The 22,410-nt window shown below is 36.7% G+C and overlaps 1 protein-coding gene across 2 annotated transcripts in view; it reads left to right on the top strand.

Annotated features, from left to right (window-relative positions):
- LOC106462456 (F-box/SPRY domain-containing protein 1-like) overlaps positions 1–22,410 on the top strand; it is a 43,136-nt gene that overhangs the window by 14,931 nt on the left and 5,795 nt on the right. The window contains exons 2-3 of one of the 2 annotated variants that reach the window (XM_022389727.1): positions 1,236–1,477; positions 20,446–20,502. In XM_022389727.1, coding sequence (XP_022245435.1) covers positions 1,236–1,421 — 186 coding nt within the window. In that variant the 3' untranslated portion in view covers positions 1,422–1,477; positions 20,446–20,502. Of the gene's footprint in view, positions 1–1,235; positions 1,478–20,445; positions 20,503–22,410 lie in introns of those variants that run through there. The other variant, XM_013922377.2, reaches the window with a different exon arrangement.

Raw genomic sequence — 22,410 nt, 5'->3', positions numbered from 1 at the left:
CACATGCTGACGATTTCATGATGTCAACAACCACTTGATAGTTTTGATCCCATCTGAGTCTGAACACATATTCTGATTGGTTGAATTGAGAAAAAGAATGGCATGAAATTAATAACGTGTTGTGCAACCACAGCACTTCATTCCTGAAAAAAACATGAAGTGCTAAATTCACCATTAAAATCCAAGAAAAAAAATTCAATTTAGGACTCAAAGAATGCAAAAATAGTTCCGGACTTCCAAGAGTCCGGAACTTTTCTAGATTTGAGAGCTATTTTGCACAGCCCTATGCATGAATAAAATGGGAGAAAATACAAAGCGGCATGATGAAATTTTTAGTCGGTGTGGCGATCTGGCACCAGGGATTTGAGGCCTAATCATAGTGATCATACATGCAGTACCACTATCAATGATAACATTGTAGCAATGATACCAGGAGCAATAGCCATCCAGTCTGCATGAAGCCAATCCAAATGTTGTCATTGCTTCTCAAAAGAGCCTCATAAACCAACTATGTATTTCATTAAACTAAACTTTACAGGACACTAATGATATTATACAGATTTATGTCAATGATGGACATAAATAAAACAACAAAAACAAGATTATTAAAATTCGTTAATTTAAAGAGGAGGAATAGAGATCTTAAAGAAATACAGAAACAGTTTAGGTAATTTTTTAGTGAAAATGCAATTGCAAAAAAAGGAAACAAACAAACTTAGGGTTTTAGACATCATGTTGACGTTAGTTTCTCAAGCTACAAATCCCTATTTTTACTCCATGTCTAAAAGCTCTAATATTTAGAATAGTCAAAATAGGGACTTGTAGCTTCATGAAATAATGTCAACTCTATATCTCAAACCTTAAGCTTGTTTGTTTACTTTGTTTTGTGATTGCATTTTCACTTTAAGCTACCTATCTTATTTTTGTATTTTCTATTCCTCTTTTTTAAATTAACAATTTTTAATAGTCTTGTATGTATTTAAACATTATATCAGGAATGAGGTTTTTCTTCTTGTACAAAAGTGACATTTCTTATATTTGTTCTGGTCACTTCGCCATGAAAGTCCTTCTGGTTCAGTGAAGTTATGTGTTCTTTAAAATATTTTATTAATAATGAAGTGTATGCATTGTTACCCACAAAACTAAAAAATACCTTTGCATCTCAATATTATGTTACATATGTGCATGTTTCTGTTCATATGACACTTATGATTTTTCATTTTGTATTGCATTAGAAAGGTGAGAGAATTCGAGTTATTTTAGACTGTGAAGACAATACTCTAGCATTTGAACGTAATTATGAGTTCCTTGGTGTTGCATTTCGTGGACTTCCTGACAAGAAGCTCTACCCAGCTATTTCTGCAGTATATGGAAACACAGAAGTCTCAATGGTGTATTTGGGTCATCCTTTGGATGGTTGATAGAAATATCAAGTTGTACAATCAGTTTTATACAAAATTACCCAAGTGATCATAAGGTAAGTGAATAAAATTAGTTCATTTTAAAATTGAGTTGAATTTGGCCATTCCAATCACCAGATTTGTAAAAATCAAGTTTTTTATTTACACTTAAATTTAGGTGTATCTTGTAACTACTATACATGTATCTTTGTAATTTTAATGTCAGGGCAAGTAAACATCAGATATAACTAGTAAGGAGCTTGATCATTGTCATGTTTTTCAAGCAGCTTCAAAAGGAAAAAAATGGAAGGAAACTTATTCCTGAGCAAATGTTTTTGATAATTTTTGCTGGATTATGTACAAATTCAAGATGAAACAGTAATCTTAATTACATATGAAAATTGCTTATGTAAAAATTTTTTTTTTCATGTATTTTCAATTAATTGGTCTCCAAGTTTTCTTCAGGTCTTGTATATACGTAACATCCATTGACACTAACCACTTACGTGTATCTCACATATTCAGGAAATGAATAATATGCCAAAATTTCAATAGCCATATATTTTTGCAAAAATTCAAGCCTTTCCTTAAATTTATAATAATTCACTATCCTTTGATTTCTTGTTATTGGATTCCTTGGCTTCTTTAGGTTCGACTGAATTTGCTTTCTCACTCAGGATATGTAAGAAATTTCTTTAACGGATGCTATTAAAAACTGTTTTGGGTACTGTGGAGGACATGGTTAGTTGTACATGTATGTTGTTCAAGAGCATTTGGTAATAATTGACATTTCATTATTACCTTTCATATGTTTATGTAGAACAGACCTGGATAAGTTTATGTTGAACCATGATTCTTAGGAAAATCAGATTTTAGTAATTATGATGAGAGAGACTGATCTCAATGAATGAAATGTGAAGCATTGGTTATTATATACACTAGATAAATTATTTTTCTTTCAGTTAAAAATTTGTGGAATAGTTTTCATGTTGGTGTGCTTTGTGTTTTAGTTTGAACTTGTTAATATATGTATGTATGAATAAGGATGTGTGCATCTTAATTAGGATGGTGATCTTGTTGAAGTTATTTGATAAGAAAAAAGATTGACTTTGATAGGTTAATTTTGTTTTCTGTTACCCTGCTTGCTTTTCTCTGTCATGTGTGCTCAAATGAATTATCTTACCCTAGATGTAAGATTTAAGGAGGTGCCATCATATATATTAAGAAAGATGTAAATTATGGGTTTGACCAAAACAGTTATCTAATGTATTTCTCTAATCTATTTGGGTATGTATGCAAACTATTATGTGAGAGTCATTTAACCCTATCTATACAGGTAGCTAGGAGTCAGAGGGCATGTCATCACGTTTGTAGACTTATTTTCAAAAGTTCATTGAACTACCATTTTATGAATGTATGTCAATAGATTTGGTATCAAATTATAGATTTTAATTCAATTTTAGGATTATACATTTGTTAATTTCTTAATTTGAAAGTAAATTAAAAACAACTAAATATCGATTTTTGTGTGTTACACTGGTATGTTATCTTCTGGGTTTGTTCAGATTACATTTTATGATGCCCACAATACAATGTCTATAGTTTGCATATAAATTATAAACTCAAATTTCCAATATTGGCAAACTAGAATATAAAATAAGAACCTCATACCTTTGCTGAGATATAATATTTATTGAATCCATCATATTGGCTCCACCCACCACTTGATCACTTGAGAAGACTTGTTTATCTGCTCCTGCTTTTTTATGGTTATAAGCTCTACATTTCTCTATGTAATTCTGTTAGTCTTTCTAAGTTACTTATGAGAAAAAAGATCTTATATTGTTGGAGAGTATGAAGTATTATGATCAATGCTATTTTCTGAACAGAAATTAGATTTTTTTTTACTGAACTACAGTAGCATTGGTATAGTATTTTATAATTTTTTGGTATTTAAACATGCACATATAAGGTCAACAAAAATTATTTTTTTTACATCGACATATGAATTTGGACAAGGCTTACAATGAGGGTTAGCATGTATGACTCACAAGTGCAAAAAAGAACTTCAAAACATCGTAAGTAGTGGAGATCATTGTTTTCTGAATATTTTTTATTTACTGTTCTATGTTTTAAGAAAAATAACTAAAATTTAAATATTTATTTGTAAATAGTAATAATATATATATATACATATGTAATATATGGTAACCAAAACCTCACTGTACCTTACAAAATATTGGAAACTATGCATTTATTGGCTACTGTATAAGCATGTAAAATAGGAAACAGGATGCTCATAAGCGCTTTCACACCTATATTACCACTAAATCCCAACCACCCAACTTTATTGGATCGGATACAACTTTGTACAGAGCCATATTGTAAATATTTTCTCTCACTTTTGTACAGTACTTTAGACAATTCTGTTTGCAACTACTGTACTGTGTAAACAAGCTGATAAATCCTACCCCACTGTGTTTTCAGAGCCGGGATTTGAATAAACTCTGCAGGAAATGTCTGCTTATCAATCAGCATCCAAATTTATTGGATCGGCCTAGACTTTCTACAAAGCCATAGCATAAGCATTTGATAATATTTTAGACAATTCTCATTGTAACCATTATACTTTCAACAAGTTGATAAACCTTATCCCACTGTGTTTTCAAAGCAGGGAAAGTTCTGGTAATTGTGCTGCAAAAGCTAATTTGATATTGATGGTGTAATAGTACTCAAAATATGGTAACACCTAAAGAGGAATGGTGATTCATTGCTTTATATTCGGCAGGTTTCTACTTCAGCAGCTTACAGTAGAAAAGGAGGCCACTTTAGGATAAGCTGCCTTTGATTTGTTTGTCTTCTGTTGGTTCCTCGAATGTGTGATGTTGCTTTTGAGCCTGCACATTACTTGATGGCTGAAAGGTCTGGGAACAAATGCTTAGTTTTTTCTTCATACACAGATCTGTGGCTCATGCTGAAAGGTTTACTTCTCAGTTACATGAAGGGACAGTTAGGCCTTATACGACACAATGTTGTTACTTCGTGATTTAGCTTTCTACCACTGGATGGAAACATTTTCCGACTCTCAAATACTACATCTGCTCCTTGAATTTTCAAGGTTCAAAGGTGGACTTTGTAGTTCACCTGAGAAGTTCAGTGTCTCCTGATGGGACAGAGTAAGTCTACGGACTTACAACTCCAAAATTCAACATTTTGTTTTCCTTTCACTTAATTTTATTGGGAGACTATCAGGATCACCAATTTCATTGATGACGAGCTGAATCCATTGTTAACATGCATGTTGGGTCAATTTTCAGTTCTACATTCATCCCTGTTGTCATTGGAGTATTGATTTACATTGGTTCCTACAGGAGGTCATAGTCACAATTAGTTGTTCAGTTCACATTTTCACCACTCTTATCCACCCAACCTATAGTGTTTCCATCTCCTACAGTTCACCGGGATTTGGAACTCATTAGTTCTAGGGTGATCTATATTTGGTTGGTCTGGGGATAGTGAGAGAGTTGTGCTAGTTCTTCAAAGTTTTTATTCCTTGTCAGTTGTTGGGCCTATGCAGACAGGGTATTAGTGTCCAGCCCTCAATCTTTCTCACTTATCCATATCAATACCTAGATTTTCCAAGATTCACAAATTCCTCATTCCTCAATCTGTGTTGATTTTTTTACTGAGATTGTAGATGTCCAAGTTGGTTGTAGTCAGCACCTATCTGCGTTTGTTGTGCACAAAGGTCAGGTACTGCAGCTCTGAGTTTTAACCTTTGGACTTGCATTGGCTTCACATGGGTTCTCGTCACCTTCATTCTACTTTTAGAATCAACCAAGGCAGGTTTCCCTTTCAGGATTGAGACATCTGTTCTTGCTCCAATTCTATATGTCATCACTCTGGATATTTTTTATTTTTCATCTCATCTCTTAGTCAGGCTCAATGTATAGAATAGGATGCCACACTCTTATTTACCTCTCCTTCTCCCACTGCATGGATGGTTCTTTCTCTTCTGGGAATGTGGGCATCACTAAAATCCTTCTTGTCTTTTTGATGAGAACACAAGCAATCCTTTTATTGGTCTTTATGCGGCCAGGAGATAATAAACATTGATTCACTGGTTTTCCCAGTTTCCTTAGTCATTTTTTCATCTCGAGGAGTTGTTAAGTCAGGACACTACTACGATATAGGTTTCTCTACTGCCACCTCATCCAGAGTTCCATCTCTTCATGAAGGCCTTGGGGTGCATATACCAAAAGTCAGGAATTCCAGGATCTATGCACAGATGAAGAAGATTCCCTACACAATATTTTCCTCTTTCTTGCTCTTCAACAGGCAATGCTTCATGGTCTGGACTTATTAAGGGATAAATTATCAGGCTTCACTCTGATAATTCCATGGTAGTGTCTTGTGTTTCTCATCAAGGAGGTGCGTGGTCTAGGTATCATTGTTTTCAAATTTTGGACTTCCTTTCTCAGTACCTTTTCTGTTCTATCACCCTGCTAGCTTGCCATGTTCCACAGGAATGCCTGTAGTAGCAGGTTAATTGTCTCAATCCATTACAAGGTTCTGTTGGATTGGCTCTCATTTTGCCACTCTAATTGGTGGGTTGGCCTCTCATTGGATCATCAACTACTGGCAAGTTGGTTTCCAGTAACTCATCTTTGGGCTTTTGCGATAGATGCATTCCATCAGGATAGGATGAGATTACAACTCGAAGCCTTCTCTCTATTTCATATGTTACCCAGGGTAGTAAATATGATTAGTTTTAAATCATTGTCAATTCCTGTTGAATGCACCAAATTGGCTGCTACGCACGGGTTTCTGCTTCTGTGGTCCCTTCTGATGTGTCCAACTCTTCCATTTCTTTTTAGGCTGTCTATGTGGAGGCAGCTATGATCTGATATGGTACATCTGGCTATATAGAAGCTCAAGCTTTTGGTATAGATGTTATGTTTTATTTCCCACGGCATTGGGGTTTAATTTCTAAGGTTGCCATGTGTCTGTCTCAGATTTTGCTAAGTCCGAAAGGTACATTTGTCAACGATAATGACTTGCATATCGGCAATGGTGTATTGAGAGGAGGTAGAACCTATTCCAATCAGTAGTGTCAACCATAACACATTTTTTTTTTACCTGGTTCTTTGGCAGAGGTTTTTGCATTTTCCACAATTGCATTGTTTAATGCAGCCTTATTGACTACCATTTGATTATTGCAAATACATATTTTTTGAGTCCCCAGTATTCTCCAGATTTCCAAAGTTGCTTTTTGTTCTTGGTCTCAAATGACCATTCCAGTTACCTACCAAGTATATTACAGTTAAATTATGTGTTCTGTCTTCAAACCTATTTGTGACCTAACTCTTATAAATGCCTTTACCTGCAGGTTTATTTTTCATGGCTGCTGACCCATAGACATCAGACTGATTAGCATTGTTTGTCCACAGACCACTTTCTTATTCTCTCTACCTTTGTAGACCAGTTCTTCTTACTCAACACACCGTCAGACAGGAAAGAGTTTCAGTCCTTTTCTCCAATTCATCTGTTCACCATTTCTCCCTTCTATGACCAATCAGATTTTGATCTTGGTCATGTTCAGTGAGGGTTCTGAAGTTTTTGTGTTGTCCTGCACTAATACCTTTTGAGATACTAGACAATGATTTTTATTCTGGGCTCTCTTTGAAGTGAGTCACATCTCATCAGATTTGTTGCTTTTCTATGCCCTTAGCAACCCGGTCAAATTGCTTGCTGGGTGTCATGGTGTGAACTGGTATGTGAATCTCCCCCAATACCTTTATCTCACTTTATTTGCATGATCTGATCATCTATTCATCTGAGGGTTTTTCCCTACCCCCTGTAGTTATCTTCACCATTTCTGCTAAACTATCCAGAGGGGGTGAGTATTTTTATTTGTAACTTTCAGGGTCCCTTACATTGTTTTCACAGGATCTCATTCTGTGGCAGGTGTTGCCCAGACAGGTGTGTTTTTATCAAACTAATTCCTCCCTAGCAAATACCAATTGAATATACTTTTTACAGGTTGCAACAGGCTCTGTTAAAAATGAGGTGTTCCATTAGACCACCTAGGAGCTGACCAGGTGGTATTACTGATCTATAATGGACCACCACTCATGGACTATCATGAGTAAAGCATAAGGGAATCCTTCCCTGCCAGTCTTTGGATTAAATAAGTTGAGGTCAATGGGATTCTAGCTATAAATATCAATGGATGGTAAGTATGTTTTGGAAGTTAACATTTTCCTAAATTGAAAAGGTATTTCCAATAATACTTACCTCTGCTGACACTCTCCCGCCCTTCTTTCCCACTAAGAGCCAGTGTTAGAGATTGAATTAGTCTTGAAAAAGTGATAACATTATCTGAATGAGGTACTTATATACAGTACCAGGATAGATGGCGCATTGACGTAGGTGGAGAGTATCACGAGATAAATATCGTGAAGGGCAATTGAGAGGGGCATAAAACTTTCATGCATTGTCACTGGTGCATGCAAGGTTTAGTAATATAGAATATTAATTATTTAAAAACTACCTATAAGAATTCAAGAAGGAACAGTAAAACTATATTACTGTTGCTGGCAAGTTGTTAAAATCTGTTGTTACAGTCAAGAAAAAAGCATCTTGAATGTCAAAAGTTAATAAATGATACTCAGCATGGTTTAAGAACAGTTTTCTTGTCTCATGAGCTTATTACAGGTTTTTTGAAAGGTATTCCACCTTTTTTTGCTTAATTTACTAAGTGTATCTTCACAAAATTTGGCAAGTTTTCAGTAAACATTGAATCTTTTGTATAGAAAAATGCAAATTTTTTAATAAAGTATTTCTACTAAAGATTTGTCTGAATTTATGAAGCTTTTACTAAGTCATTCTGAGTCATAGTTGATTTTTGTGCTAAGAATAAAAATATTTCTTTTCCTATTACAGTTTTCTTATTTAATTTGCATGACCTATCAACTCTCCTTAATTAATATCAAAAGCTGTTTTTTGGTAAAACTTTATATTTTATCTCTTATTTTCTTCATCCTAGTACTTATTGTAACAAAACCATGAATGTATAATGAAAAAAAAAAGTTGAAAAATATGAACTAAAATCAATAATACCTATTTTTTTTTAGGAGTGCTGTTTATAACAGACAATTACAATTATTCATCCTAACAGCTTCAGCTTCTAACCTTTTCACATCTGCTGTTTTATTATTGTACCTTGGAATTTATATAACAACACATTAAGAAGATATGAATAAAAATATGAAATTTAGAATACACTAGGCATTTAGGCAATTTGCATTTGGATGCCATACTTCAGTTAACTCTACTTTTTTCTTACTGTGTTGGTTGTTTGGAAAATATTTCATGTAGCTTTTCAATATGCATTTTAGAACAAAAAGTTATTAGACACTATAATAAATGTCCCAATACTACTTTAATTTATCTGGCTTTATAAGTTTGTTTAAATAATTCCATTACAACTTGGAGCAATGGCTTAACATACACCAAACTGTTTCTTGCGAAGTACTAGCTTTGGGTAGTGCAATGTGCTCTGGGTAAATGTAAGGTTTCTTGCAAACTAAGCAATGATGACACTTAAACTGTCTGGTGCATACTTTCAAATTGAATAGTTAGAAGTAAAGATCCCCATATTAAATATTGTGGATTTTTTTAAACAATTTATGTCCAGTGTTTATTTCATTTAACACCAACTCAATATCTTGAGCAAATTTCCTCTTATCTAGTGGACCTATCTGCTATATCTCTAACCTTAGTTGAATTGTACCTGGATATACCAAAAAGTATGAAAATAATACGTATTGTACTCTCCCATAGTATGCATTTCTTATTTACAAAATTATTAGTTTTTACTAAATTCTGGTTTTGAAACACACTGAACCAGATAGAGGTGACATAATTAATTCAACCCCGGGTGTTACTTTTTTGCAGTTTGACTGGTCAAGTACTTTATTTACAATTTTATAGAATGGTTACATTTTGTCCTTCTTGACTTTGTGTTTGGACGATACCTTGCAACTTTCACATGGAACAGAGATCCTTCTGCATCTTGGTGCGCTTTTGGAATTGGTTAGCATTAAGGAGAATGTGTGTCATATTTTTGTGCTTTTATAAGAGGTTGAACTCTGACCTTGAAGAAGTCAAGACGCGGTGTGGAAGTTTACTTTGGTACACAGTACTGTTCAGACTGCTGATCATATGTGCTTTGTCATCTTTATTTCACTTTGTGGTTTACTTTTTCCCTCTGTTTGCTTGTGTTGCAGCAAATGAGTTTTTATTTTATACTTCAACGCTGTGTCTTGGCACCTGTTAAAAAGTATTTTACATATTCTTCTTTATGATATATCAAAATCTCGTTTTTGTGGAGATCAGGTATTTTTGTTTAGGTGTAATTTTGCGTTATCACAAGTGCATGCTTTGTTTAATCAGAATAAACGGCATTTGTTACATATAATTCAAAGTAATGAAAAATATTATGTTCATTTCATTGAATCTTTGGTCAAAAACAGTCGCAATCAGGATTTAATGTAGTGTTTTTTTAATGAACAAGGAATCTATGTATTTTCCTGGATTAGAATTTTTATTATTTTACAATATCACAAGTTACTTCTTGTGTACTTGTTGGCAAACAGAAGGTATTAATGTAATCTTCTGGAGTGGTAATTCACCAGTCTCTTGGGGACATTCAATATACCATATGCCAAATATGTCACTGAGTGTTCATGAAATGTTTAGACCAGACCATATATATATCACCACATTAAGTTGTGAGAGCTATTGCAAAAACAACAACAAAATGATTGTTCATAGCCTTATCATTCAGTTCTTATAGTACATTGCATTTCCGAGATGTTACACACTTCTGTACACAATTAAGCTATCTTCCCCTTGCATCTGCCTTAGAGATTTGCATGTCACTAGCCTTCAGACAACTTCCATCTAAACTCATGAGATTTTTTGTGACTTGTACTACTGCATAATGACATTATTATGCAGCAAAAGCCCTCCACCAGTAGGAGGGTGACACATCTCATTGCACACTCACTCTCTCTGTACTTTTGCACTCATGAATCTTCATTCTTTTCCTTGGTACTGAATTTATCAAATATATTTTGTTTTTTTACAATGTACTTACACTTGAGTAGATTAAGGGACTTAGTTTCCTTTTCTTTTTTCAAATTATAAACTCAATAGTTCATGCAACATCTTCAAGTTCTCCTGTGAGGGAAGAATTTCCTCACACAAGTTAAGTTTTCAAATATGGTTACTAGAGGCACATTGAATGTGGATGACGTGACTACCATTTTGCATAGGGTAGAGGGTTTCCTTATGTAGTTGAGAACTTCAGCTTCCATCCATTTGTCAGGTGTTCCTTCCCATTTTTTGAAGGGGAGTTTGAGGAGAATGAGTTTGAACGTTTGTTTCTCCATCCTGGTTATACCTTGGGAACTTCAGTTCCTTTTGAAGATAGACCTCAAACTTCCTCATCTTATCAGGACCTTATAGCACAGGTTTGTTCCATTCTGTTTCTTGCCCCTGTGACTATTCCCATTCCCTCCTTTACAATCCTAACCCTTTTTCCCCCTTTCTCCTGATATTGGCATTCATGCTAATTCCTTTTTAGACCGTCTTTGTTTCTCTGACCACATGCCTTGTCCTCCTCATTTATCAGATTCCTTTATCCTGGCTTACCATTATTCTAACTTCCCCTTTCTCGATTCACAAACTTTAAAATCTCTCTCTTCTGCTAGGGGGCAGACCCTTTGGGGTCAGTTCTGCTATCCAGTGCCCAATTCTCTCATCTTTCCCAGATACGTCTTTCTGTGCTTTGTTACCTTTCCTCTCTACACCTGATGTCAGAGACACTTCACCATGCCCAGATGAATTTAATGGTAATTCTTCTTCTCTTCTCTTTTCTACCATGGCCCATTCCATTTCTTTTGCTTTTTCCCTGCTCACTTGTTGTTGAGTAGGGTTACTCTCCTTTCCCAAGTTCAACTTCCTCTCTCCTTCCTATGAGACCTCATCTTCACCCCATTTCTTCACCTTGAAGTTTTTTGGAGTAGTCATGATCCAACTGAATCATGAAGGAAAGCTGCCTTTCATAAATCTTTGCTTGCATCCTTGGTTTCTAGAATGTTCCAAACCCACCATCCCACTCAATCTCGTCCAAGACCCTCAGTTTCCCATCTTCCTATCCCCACCTTTTGACCTCCCCCTTCCACCTGATGTGAGTCTCGCCAGGCTTGTCGGTGACTACCAAGTAAAACCAAATATTGTGAGAGCTCATCTGTTGTGGTTCTCACACCTTTGGTCACATATCTCCACAGACCGATTAGTTACTCTTGTTCTAATTCACAGACTCTCTCTCCAATTTTCTTCCCCTCCCTGTCTCAGCCCTCACCCAGTTCACTTTCCTCCTTCGACAGATCACATCTATCTTATATGCCTAGAAGAGATGGTTCCTTCCCATGCCAATTTTAGATTCCTTCAAATGTTTCCTTCACTTTATTCATTGGGATTGTATCTTCCAGTTTTGGGATCTTCCATTCAGCATTGTGTCAACCCCATATGCCTTCAACTGTGTGGTCTGGGCCTTTGCTTGCCGTCTGCATGGGCTAGTTCTGCAAATCCATAATTACATGAACAACTGGCTTTTCCTGCCACACTCATGAGAAAAGTCTACCCTTCTTCTGAGGGATGGCACCTGTCTCGGGTGGCTAGAAAAAAAACTTCCATATCCTTTCTCACTCCCACCCAGTATCTTGTTCACCTGAGAGTTTTCCTCAACTCTTTTTCTCAATCATGTCCAACCTTCTCCTATCTGCATGTGAGCTCTGGAACTTTCAGTCACCAGGATGTAAGACTCTCCTTCTCATACTAAATGACAGGTTTTATCACTTTTTGGACCAAGGTTTCATTGAAACCACTTATCTTTTTGGGTTGTACTCATATGTGCCTTCTCCAATGGTTCTTGCAAGAGTAGTAGAACCACACATGGGAACCTTTGACCTCAATGGTTCTCCTGTCTCCTCCTCTACTCAAGGATCTCTTGGTGGCTTGACTGATTCAATACCACCATCAGTGTTCTATCACCTTCACCCAAACTGAACCTACACCTCTTCACCAATGCTCCCTCTCTGGTTGAGGAGCATCTCTGAATAACAGTCTCACATCAGGCAGTTAGACCCAGGATGAGTCCTCTCTTCACATCAACAAGCTCAAGCTTCTGTCAGTGTGTCAGAAATGTCACATTTGCTACTCTTCAGTGTGGACCATTTAGTTATGATCCACTCTGACAACTCCATGGTAGTTTCCTGCATCAACTTCCAAAGGGGTACCCAATACAGATCCTTTGTTTTCAAACCCTTGACCTTTCTCATTGGGCCAATTCTCAACAGGCTTGTCTAATTGCTTGCCATGTGTTATGAAAATAGTTGCAGACCTTTTCTCTTTTCCATACTGTGTTCTGCCTACAGAATGGTCTGTTCATCCTCAGATTTCCTGATGGGACTCAACTCATCAATGCTTTCACCACCCCTCACAATACAAAGCTTTCCCTCTTTTGGTCTCCTGTTTCTCATCCTTCAGCTTTGTTTGTAAATTTTTTAGTCTAGACTGGTCTCATATTTTCAGATATGCACAATGACCTCTCCATATTGTGCCATGGGCCTTGGCTTCGATTTGCAATACTCCTTATCATGTCATCTTCTTCACTGCCTGCCCAACTGTCCCCCTCTTCCCCTACCACTCATACACTCTCTCTTACTTCAACCTCACATCATTGGATGGATTTTTGAAATGAGCAGTTTTTTTTTCCTTTCTCATTCTTGTCATTCATCTACCAGTGTAAGTGGCTTGTCTTTCAGTGTTGGTCCATTCATTGCTACCTTGCTCCTGATCATTCTACTGTCAGCCATCTCTCCTTGTTTTTTACTTGGCTGTTCGACAGTAGATTAGCTGTCTTCACTCTTACTGATTATTTTGTTGCCTTGTCTTCAACTTTTCACCTTTTGTGATACCCCCCTCAGTTCTCTCTACCTTGTACAGTCCTTCCTTATCCATAGACCTTCTCGCCCTGTTTCCATGCTCAATTGGGATCTCAATGTCATCCTGCATGACGTTACCCATGCTCCTTTTGAGCCATTGACAACTTGCAACTTATACCACCTTTCTCTTAAGACCTATTTCTACTTTCTTTTCATCTGTTGTCACCATCATTCAGCTCTTTATGCTATCGATTCTTCCTTTACCCTTTTCCACCATTCTTATATTCTTTTTTATCCTGTCTGGTCATTCTTTCTTAAGACTTCAGTTGCTTGGGAAGGTGACTGCTTCTTTTCTGCTATCTCCCTCACTTCTATTTCATACTTCTATGATTGATCAGACCCAGACAGACTTTTATATCCTGTTCATGCAATTTGTTGCTATTAGGCATGTACCTCTCACTTCCAAGGCTCCCATTTTGGACTCATTATTCCCTGCGATTCCACATCCTCCAGGGACATATCTCCTTCTACTCTTACAGGTTGGGTCCATCAACTTCTATGTTTTGTCTGATTCTCATTGGGGATCGATACTCACAGACTTCCACATTTCATCCCATCATATTCTTCACCTCACTTATTCCCTCGCTGTTTGTTTCTGACAGCTTCTGAATGAGATTCTTCAGGCTGGCATGTGGATTACATCTATTTTCACTACCTGGATATCTCATATCCTGAAGGTTACTGCTTGCTTCCATTCACTATTTTACAGTCTACCCACTATCTTTAGAGATGTGAATACATTTCTTTTTTCTTATTACAGCATTTGCTTACAGGATCCCACCAGATGGCTGGTGGTGCCTTCCAGTGTATACTAATTTCCCTTCAAGCCAGAATAGCAAAAAATGCTCATACCATCTGCCCTGGTTCCACATATGCCCACTGTTGAGTTGGGATGTTCTGCAAGAGCACTTGAGGTATCCTTGCAGTACATTTATATATCCGACTACTCTCCAGTCTAAACCATACCTATTCCTTGGACTATCATGGAAAAAGACAGCACCAGTGGGTGCTCTGCCTGTTTCACTGGCTTACCCTTGCTCTCTTTTCAAAATGGAGACATGGTCACTTGTTGCACTGTCTCCAAAAAGACCTTTCCAGCTGAAACAGGACAGATGGGGTTCCAGGCATTTTCTCCGAGTCTCCCCACCATGAATTTCTCCCCAGTTTTCTCTTTGAGTGTAGCACAGGAGACTGTTGCCACTTACCAGTTCTTAGCTGTTAAGGTGGTGGACCATAGAGAATCCTCACTGACTAGGACCTAACCACTGGGGCTAGAATAATGGGTACCAAACAGTGGAAAGTAGGGTGGTGGTGATACTGTCATCTTAGTACAGGTCACCCATCATATAACTATACTTATAACATTCCACTTGTGCCTTCCTCTTTTGGTCTGAATCTGTACAGTACAGTTAAGACAAGCACACCATATGATACTGTGCCCTCATCCTACAATCTTCATTTGTTCAGCAGAGGTGAGCTCATTGCAAGATTGTGCCCTCCACCTACAGCTTGCAACTGTTCATTATAGTTGAGTGAGCACATTACAAGATCTGTGCCCTCTTCCTTGCAACTGTCCCATAGAGTCAAGATGAGTATGCACCACTATATCATGCCCTTCTTCTGCAATAGAATTGAGGTGAGCAAACTCTGTACACGTGCCCTCCTCCTGTGGACATCACCTGTTCATTTGAGTGAGGTGAGCATGCACTAATAAACAGTGCCTCCTCATGCAGCTAATGTCTGTTCAGTAGAGTCAAAGTGAGCACACTATACACTGGTGCTTTCCTCCTGCGGATGTTACCTGTCTAGTTGAGTGAGGTGAGCTAATAAACTGTGCTCCCCTCCTGCAGCTGAATTCTGTTTAGTAGAGTCAAGGTGAACACACTATACACATGTGCCCTCCTTCTACAGCTGATATCTGTTCAGTGGAGTTGAGGCATCCACACACACCATTTCACACTCTATGGCATGAATTGTATACCCTTCTTCCACAGCAGATGCTGGTCTAATAGTCTTAACATTAGAGTTGAAGTGAGCACAAGGTATGTTCTGAACAATGCCCCAACCATTGGCTCTCCGACCTTTTGTATGAAAATTCTTGGATGGCCATATTCTTATTCTGTCCATCACTGCGACACGTAGGGCTCATTTGCCTCTTCCTACCTTTTTCCTGGACAAAGAGTATACCCTGGAAAAGATGAGATGTGGTCTCCTGCATTATAGCCATTCCTCTCCACTTCTGCTGCACCATACTGTTCCTTGCTTCATCAAAGAAGGAAGTTTCATGAGTGCAGAAGTATAGAGGGAGTTTAGTGCACAAGATGTGTTGTCCTCCTATTGGTGGAGGACTTTTGCTGCATAATAATGACATTATGCATCTTGTGATTTAAAGAACATTGCCTGAGGTACTTAAGGGTCACTTTGGAGAGTTCTGGTTTTCTACCTCATCTACTTCTATTATTAACAGTGCCAATTTCATATACTGTCTGCAGAGACTTCCATACTATTTCTGGTATGTTTTCATATAAAAAAAAAAACATCTGTTGATGGATCCTGTCTAATACTCAGTAAAGACATGTTAATTTATGCTTTGTGAACAGCAAATTACTTTTTTTTTTTTCCTGGAAGCACACTTTTAAATGATATACATTTTTCATTCTAAAAACCATTTTAAATATGCATCTAACTTGAATTTATGGTTAAACTCTGTCTAGAAGGGAACTTATTCTTATCATATTGAGACTTATCTGTTTCAACAGATTTCATAGGAAGATCAAACTACAATTTTAGAAGTGATCACTTATTTCATTATATCATGAATATTAGCATCAATTATATAATTGTTAAGTTTATTAAGTTTCAAAGGAATTCATAATGTGATTTATGAACAAAATCATTTACTTAGTTAATTTTATTAAAGGAAAGAAACCGTTAAAATTAGTGTTTAACTCAAAAGATGATATATGTATATCTATACTCACTTCAAAATATGCCCAGAAGAGTTAATCTGTATATTTTATATTTGGATGTTTACTGTTCTAGAGCAAAAATTCATTAACTCTAAATTCGAATATGATGACTCACTTCCATGCACAGATTAGCCATTTTCTCTTGAAGTTACACTATTATGCCTTAGAGATTTGCATGCCACCAGCCTTGTGAAACTCCTGCCTGCAATTTATGTGAAAACATGTAAATTTGTGCTACTGTGTGATGATGTATCCTGCAGCAAACCCTTCCACCAATAGGAGTGTGACACACTTCCTTGTGCATATGCTCCCTTTACATGCACGCACAAATATCCTCATTCTTTTCCTTGGCACAGTTGTGCTAAGATGTGTTTATTTTTTCTGAGACTTGTTGAAGTAAATACTTCAATAATTTTACTTTGTATTTTCAGCCTTTCACTATAAATTCACAGATTAATGTGAATTATTTGTCTGCTGATGTGAGTACAAATATCACTCACAGTTACCACAAACTAAGGAAGTTCTTGCCTGTTGAGATCATGACAGCCATCATGTATTGCAAAAGGTGCCATTCGGGTTGACAAATACAGTAAGAAGAAGAGTAATGTAACATTGTCAAGTGTATGGTGGGGTTCATGTTGCAGCCTGGACTCTCTTCTATCATCTCTGCCACACATTTCCCTTCACAGATTTTGAAGCTGAAGTTGAGGAGTACGAAATGGAGCGACTTTTGTACCCGGTACTTCTCAACCTACTGAATATCTCTTGACTTTTCCTGCCTTACATATGCTTTGTACCTGTTGTTTCCTTTCTTCTCCCCTGTTAGTGCCATAGCTAACAGTTACTTCGGGTTTCTTCCCACTGTCTTATGCCTCATCCTTCCTGCCTTACCAGGTAACATATAGAAGTTATTGTTTAGACATTGTTTATTACTCCTTAACATGTCCACATACAGTATATCATTTAGAATTAGTTCGTTACCCATAAACTTGAACTAGTTAGACAATAATGGTTAATCATAATTACTTACTCCTTAACATATACCACTAAATATATTATGTTTAGTCATAGTTTATCTATCTGTCACATGTACACATAGATGTTAATGTGTAGTTAGAGTTAGTTGCTCTCTCACGTGTAACACATAGTCATTGATATTTTGTTCTGGTTTACTACTCCTTAATATGTCCAAGTCGAAGGTAATTTTTACATCTTGTTCATTATTTCTTCACATGTACTTGTGGTACATAATTCTTAGTCTTAATTGATAATACCTTGCCATGTATACATAACTATTAATCTTTGATTCTAGTTCCTTATTCTTTAATATGTATACCTAGATGATAATGTTGAGTTCTTGTTCATTACTTCTTCACTTGTACACACAGAAAATCATCCTTAGTCTTGGTTAATTATTCCTTGCCATGTGTACATCCATGTTAATCTTTAGTTCTAGGTCTTACTCTTTAACATGTTTACATAGGTGATGTTTACATCTTGTTTATTACTTCTTCACATGTAAACATGGAAGATAATGCTTAACTTAGTTGATTATACCTTGCTGTGCACACATAACTGTTAATATTTGATTCTAGTTATTACTCCTTAACATGTCCACATAGAAGATATTATTTTGAAATTGTTCATTACCTCTTCATATGTATGGATGAAAAATCTTGGTTAATTTTTCCTTGCCATGTACACATCCTTGTTAAGGTTTGGGACTAGTTTTTACTCCTTAATATATCTACATAGAAGATATTGTTTTGCAATTGTTCATTACTCCCTAATGTGTTGCTCATTGGAGTTAAATTTTTGACATAGTTCATTACTCCTTTACATGTACATATAGGAAAAAATGTTTAGACATGGTTAATTCCTTCTTACCATTTCCCACTTAGAATATTGTGTTTGGTCATGGTTCATTGATTCTTTCCATATACACAATAGTTGATGTTTAGAAATAGTTGCTTATTCTTAAGTTGCCTCTTTCATTCCTTGCATATCCACTGCCCCCCCCCCCTCCTATTTCTAGCCTGATTGGATTGTCATTGTGGTTCTCCATGCTCTTACTGGGGTCTCTATAGCACCACTAGTAGATGTTTTTGCTCTCCTTGGACTTACAAGTCATATTCCTACTTATCATTGAGAGCTGTTGCACACATATCTATACTCGTTTCCTCATTGCTGATCTTCCCTTCTCCTTTATCCTGGCTGGTTTTCCTTTCCTTGTATTCCAGGACAGGGGAAGTGGTCACTCCTTTCTCCCATATCCCCTCTTTGAATTTCTCTTTTTTGGTGTTATTTCTGTTCCAGACAGTTGGTCTTGTCCTGTCTTGGCTGCTTGGTGTTTTGTCACGCTTTTCCTCCTTGTGGTTCCTCTCACTATCTTTTCATAACTGGGACACGTCCTTTACCTCAGGCCTCTCACATTACCCAATTATGGATTGGATCTGCGATTTCATATATCTTGTATGTGCATCTCTGATGGTGGATGTTTGTATGCTCTCTCATGTCTCCTTTCTTTAGATTTTTCCCCTTTCCTCCAGGGTGGTCTACCCCATAATCAATGGTCTTACATTTAACTATCTCCACTATCTGGCTGTCTTGTCTCCAGAAGCATACAGGCCTACACCAACAGCTATTCTTTAATATTAACCTTGCACCTGTAATGGGTGTGAGTATTCAATTTCTTATTCCTTTCTCACTGTTCTTCTACTTTTGGATTCCACTAGGCAACTAGCATTGCCTCACAGGGTATACTTACCCAAAGTTCCACTTCAGGCCAGTACAACAGAAAGAGCTCAGACCATCCACTCTAGCCCAATTGGTGCCCACTGTGAGATGGGGTGTTCTGCAAGACCACTGGAATCCTACTCATGGTATTTTACTTAACTTTTTCTAATCTGATCCAGACTGTATCCATTCTATGGATTATCATGGAAAAAGCCAGCACCAGTGTTGTACTTATTCCTTCTTTGTTGGCTTTTAAAAATAGGGTTTCACAGTTACCTATTGCACTGTCACCAGAAAATGACGTTTCTGGACTGAAAGACCAATGGGGATCTGGGCACATTTTCTGGGTCTCCCCTATGCAAATCCCTTCCCCTTGTATGGAGCAGGGGGGAGACCCTTATCACTTACCAGCTCTCAGCCACTGAGGTGTTGAACTATGGAGAATTCTCACCAATTGGGACCTGAAAGTGGGTGCTAAAACACAGAGTTCCTTTACACTGAGAAGTGGGACAGGGGTTTTTCTGGAGTACAGACCACTCCAACTTGTCTATATACAACATCTCTCCTTTACCTCCTCTTACAAAAATATAACCCCACCAATTATGCTTGCAGAGTTATTGATATTTCTTAATATCTAACCGTGATGTATCACTCGTTAACCCTACTCCCACAGCTGGCAATAAGTTTGTAGAGCCTCATGGTTGACTGGTAGTTTCATAAGCATTGTTATTTTGTGACCACTGCAATGCCCTTCTTCTGTGGCTGGCATGGGCCCTTATTGTATGACAGTTGAGGAGCTGTGCACGGATACTTCTTTCATGGCTGGTATTGAACTATAGAGACTGATGGTCAAGGAGGTGAGCATACTTGGTACAGTCTGAATGTGCTTCAACCTTACTATACTGATTGGCCTTGTGTACAAGATGTCAGATGGTCATCTACCTATTATACCAACCCTGCAACACCTTTCAGGCTTCTTGCTAATTTGTGCATAGAGGTGAGTCATTGTATCTGAAGTTTAAATTTTCCTCACCTGAAAATGTATTTCCAGAAGATACATCCATGCATGTTCCCACCCTTCCTCCCCACTTTCCTGGTGAACTTTTTGTGTTTGCATTGTCAAAAAATGGAGATTTTCATGTGTAACTGTAGAGGGAGCATTTTTGCAATGAGATGTGTGATGTTCCTACTGGTGGAGGGTTTTGCTGCATGATATGTCATCACTCTATAGCTCAAATTTGCATGTTTTCATGTGAATTTTAGGTGGGGTTTCACAAGGCTTGTGGCATGCAAATCTGTAAGACAGAATAGCTAGACTTCAAGAGGAAATGGCTAATCTGTGCATGGAGATGAGTATCTATTGAAAATACATTTTCAGGTAAGGAAAATATTAACTTTACCAACTAGTTTTTATACCTTTCATTACTGGCAAGATTTCAACATTATATCATATTGAATTACTTTAGGCTTTTGCCTATTGTAACTGATTACTTCCGTAATTTTGTTTCTGTTGTAAATGCAATATCTTTACTTAGTTTAACAAATCTTCTAATCATTGTTGTAAACTGTATTTTTAATGTTCTAATTGTTTGTTAGATGGAGCTGCTGGCTGTATTAATGATGTAATGATTAAATGTATAAAATATTTAGAAATGAGGATACAGATATAAATTTGAGTAATATGATATGCAGCGATATCATAAGTTTTCTAACTGCTTTAGTGAAATTTAAAAAAATTTTCAGTTATTTAGTTTCCATGTTGTAATAATGACAACACATGGTCTAGAAAGTCGTTAAGATTACCTTGTTCTAGTTTCTTCATTTCTTTGTTCTCAGTAGTAGGTGATATCTCCTCTACCTAAGAGGATTTTGCAGTAATATATAGCATCTGAGTTAAAAGGATTGACACTGTAATATCCTTTGCTGGCCAGTTATTACATTAACCAAATTTAACAGCTGACCAATGCTGTGAAGGAACAAAGGCCTCAAGGTGACAATGTTGACTGGGTGAGGAAAGCAATATTTTCCTGTAGAATTCAGGCATGCTTTCTTCAGCCAGTTTATATAAGGAGATTGTCAAGAGAAGACTAATTTTAAAAACATGTTTCAGTTCTGTGGAGTTTAATCCTGAGGGAGAGAAAGCTGTGGAGATAAACACAGCCTAGTAGAAAGGACTCATTTTGTCTGCATAGGTATGCACACTGTGTTTTCTGTTTATTCGCTAAAATAAAGATTTAGTTCATTTATTTGCATTTGTCCAGACTCTTTATTTCACACTTAGAGGTACTTAATCAAGTTATCTATTAAAGAACATTCCCTTTATTTCTTGATTGAACCTGCTGTTATCTGCAGGTTTGCCTCTAATACTTGTCAAGAAACCTGTTTTACTTGAAAATACTACAGTATTCAGTTAGTTCAGATAGAAAGTAGTGAATGGGCATTCAATTAGAGTTGTTGTATTTGTTCTGTTATTTATTTATGTGGTATGTTATGTGTTTCATTATCTAACAAAGCTAGCTATTAAGTTAGGGTGAAAGCCTTGCAGTTTATATTGAAACATTGTATTTGAAGCTAGGCCATGGGTAATTAAAATATTTGGGACTTTGGCTCATAGGCACAGAAATTTCTGACTTTTCAATACGATATTGATCATGTTTTTCTATTCTGATTTATCAAGACATCAACTGGGGATTCGGCTCACTGTCAAATAGAATCAAGGCACAGGCCCCATTTGCCAGTGTCTTGCAATGCCTCAGGGCTAGGCATATATTTAACATAATATAACATAATATTTTGGGACAATATGGACCTATTGGTCTATCTCAGCTGTTCCATCCTCAAAACTAAATTTAAATGATTATAAAATAAGATAAAAATTTTTAAACCTAGCCCTTTTCATCCATATACTTAAGCTTTTTCTTAAGCTCACTTAAATTTACTGCCTCTAAAACATCTGAAGGCAACCCATTCCAAAGGCCAACCACTCTGTTAGAAAAATAAAACTGTCTTAGCTGAAGATGACCCCTACCTTGCCAAAATGTATATATGTGTCTCCTAGTCCTACTATTTTCATTGTTAAATATAAAAACAGATGACACATCAACACTATCAATTCCCTTTACAATTTTAAACACCTCAATCACATCCCCCCCTAACTCTTCTTTTTTCAAGAGAAAACAATTCGAGAGATTTCAGCCTCTTATCATATGAAAACCCCTCCATCCCAGG

Source organism: Limulus polyphemus, unplaced genomic scaffold, assembly GCF_000517525.1.
Source record: "Limulus polyphemus unplaced genomic scaffold, Limulus_polyphemus-2.1.2 Scaffold1170, whole genome shotgun sequence".
Classification (NCBI taxonomy): Eukaryota; Metazoa; Arthropoda; class Merostomata; order Xiphosura; family Limulidae; genus Limulus; species Limulus polyphemus.
The sequence above is the reverse complement of the archived record's forward strand: the minus strand, read 5'-3'. Positions and strand labels throughout refer to the sequence as shown.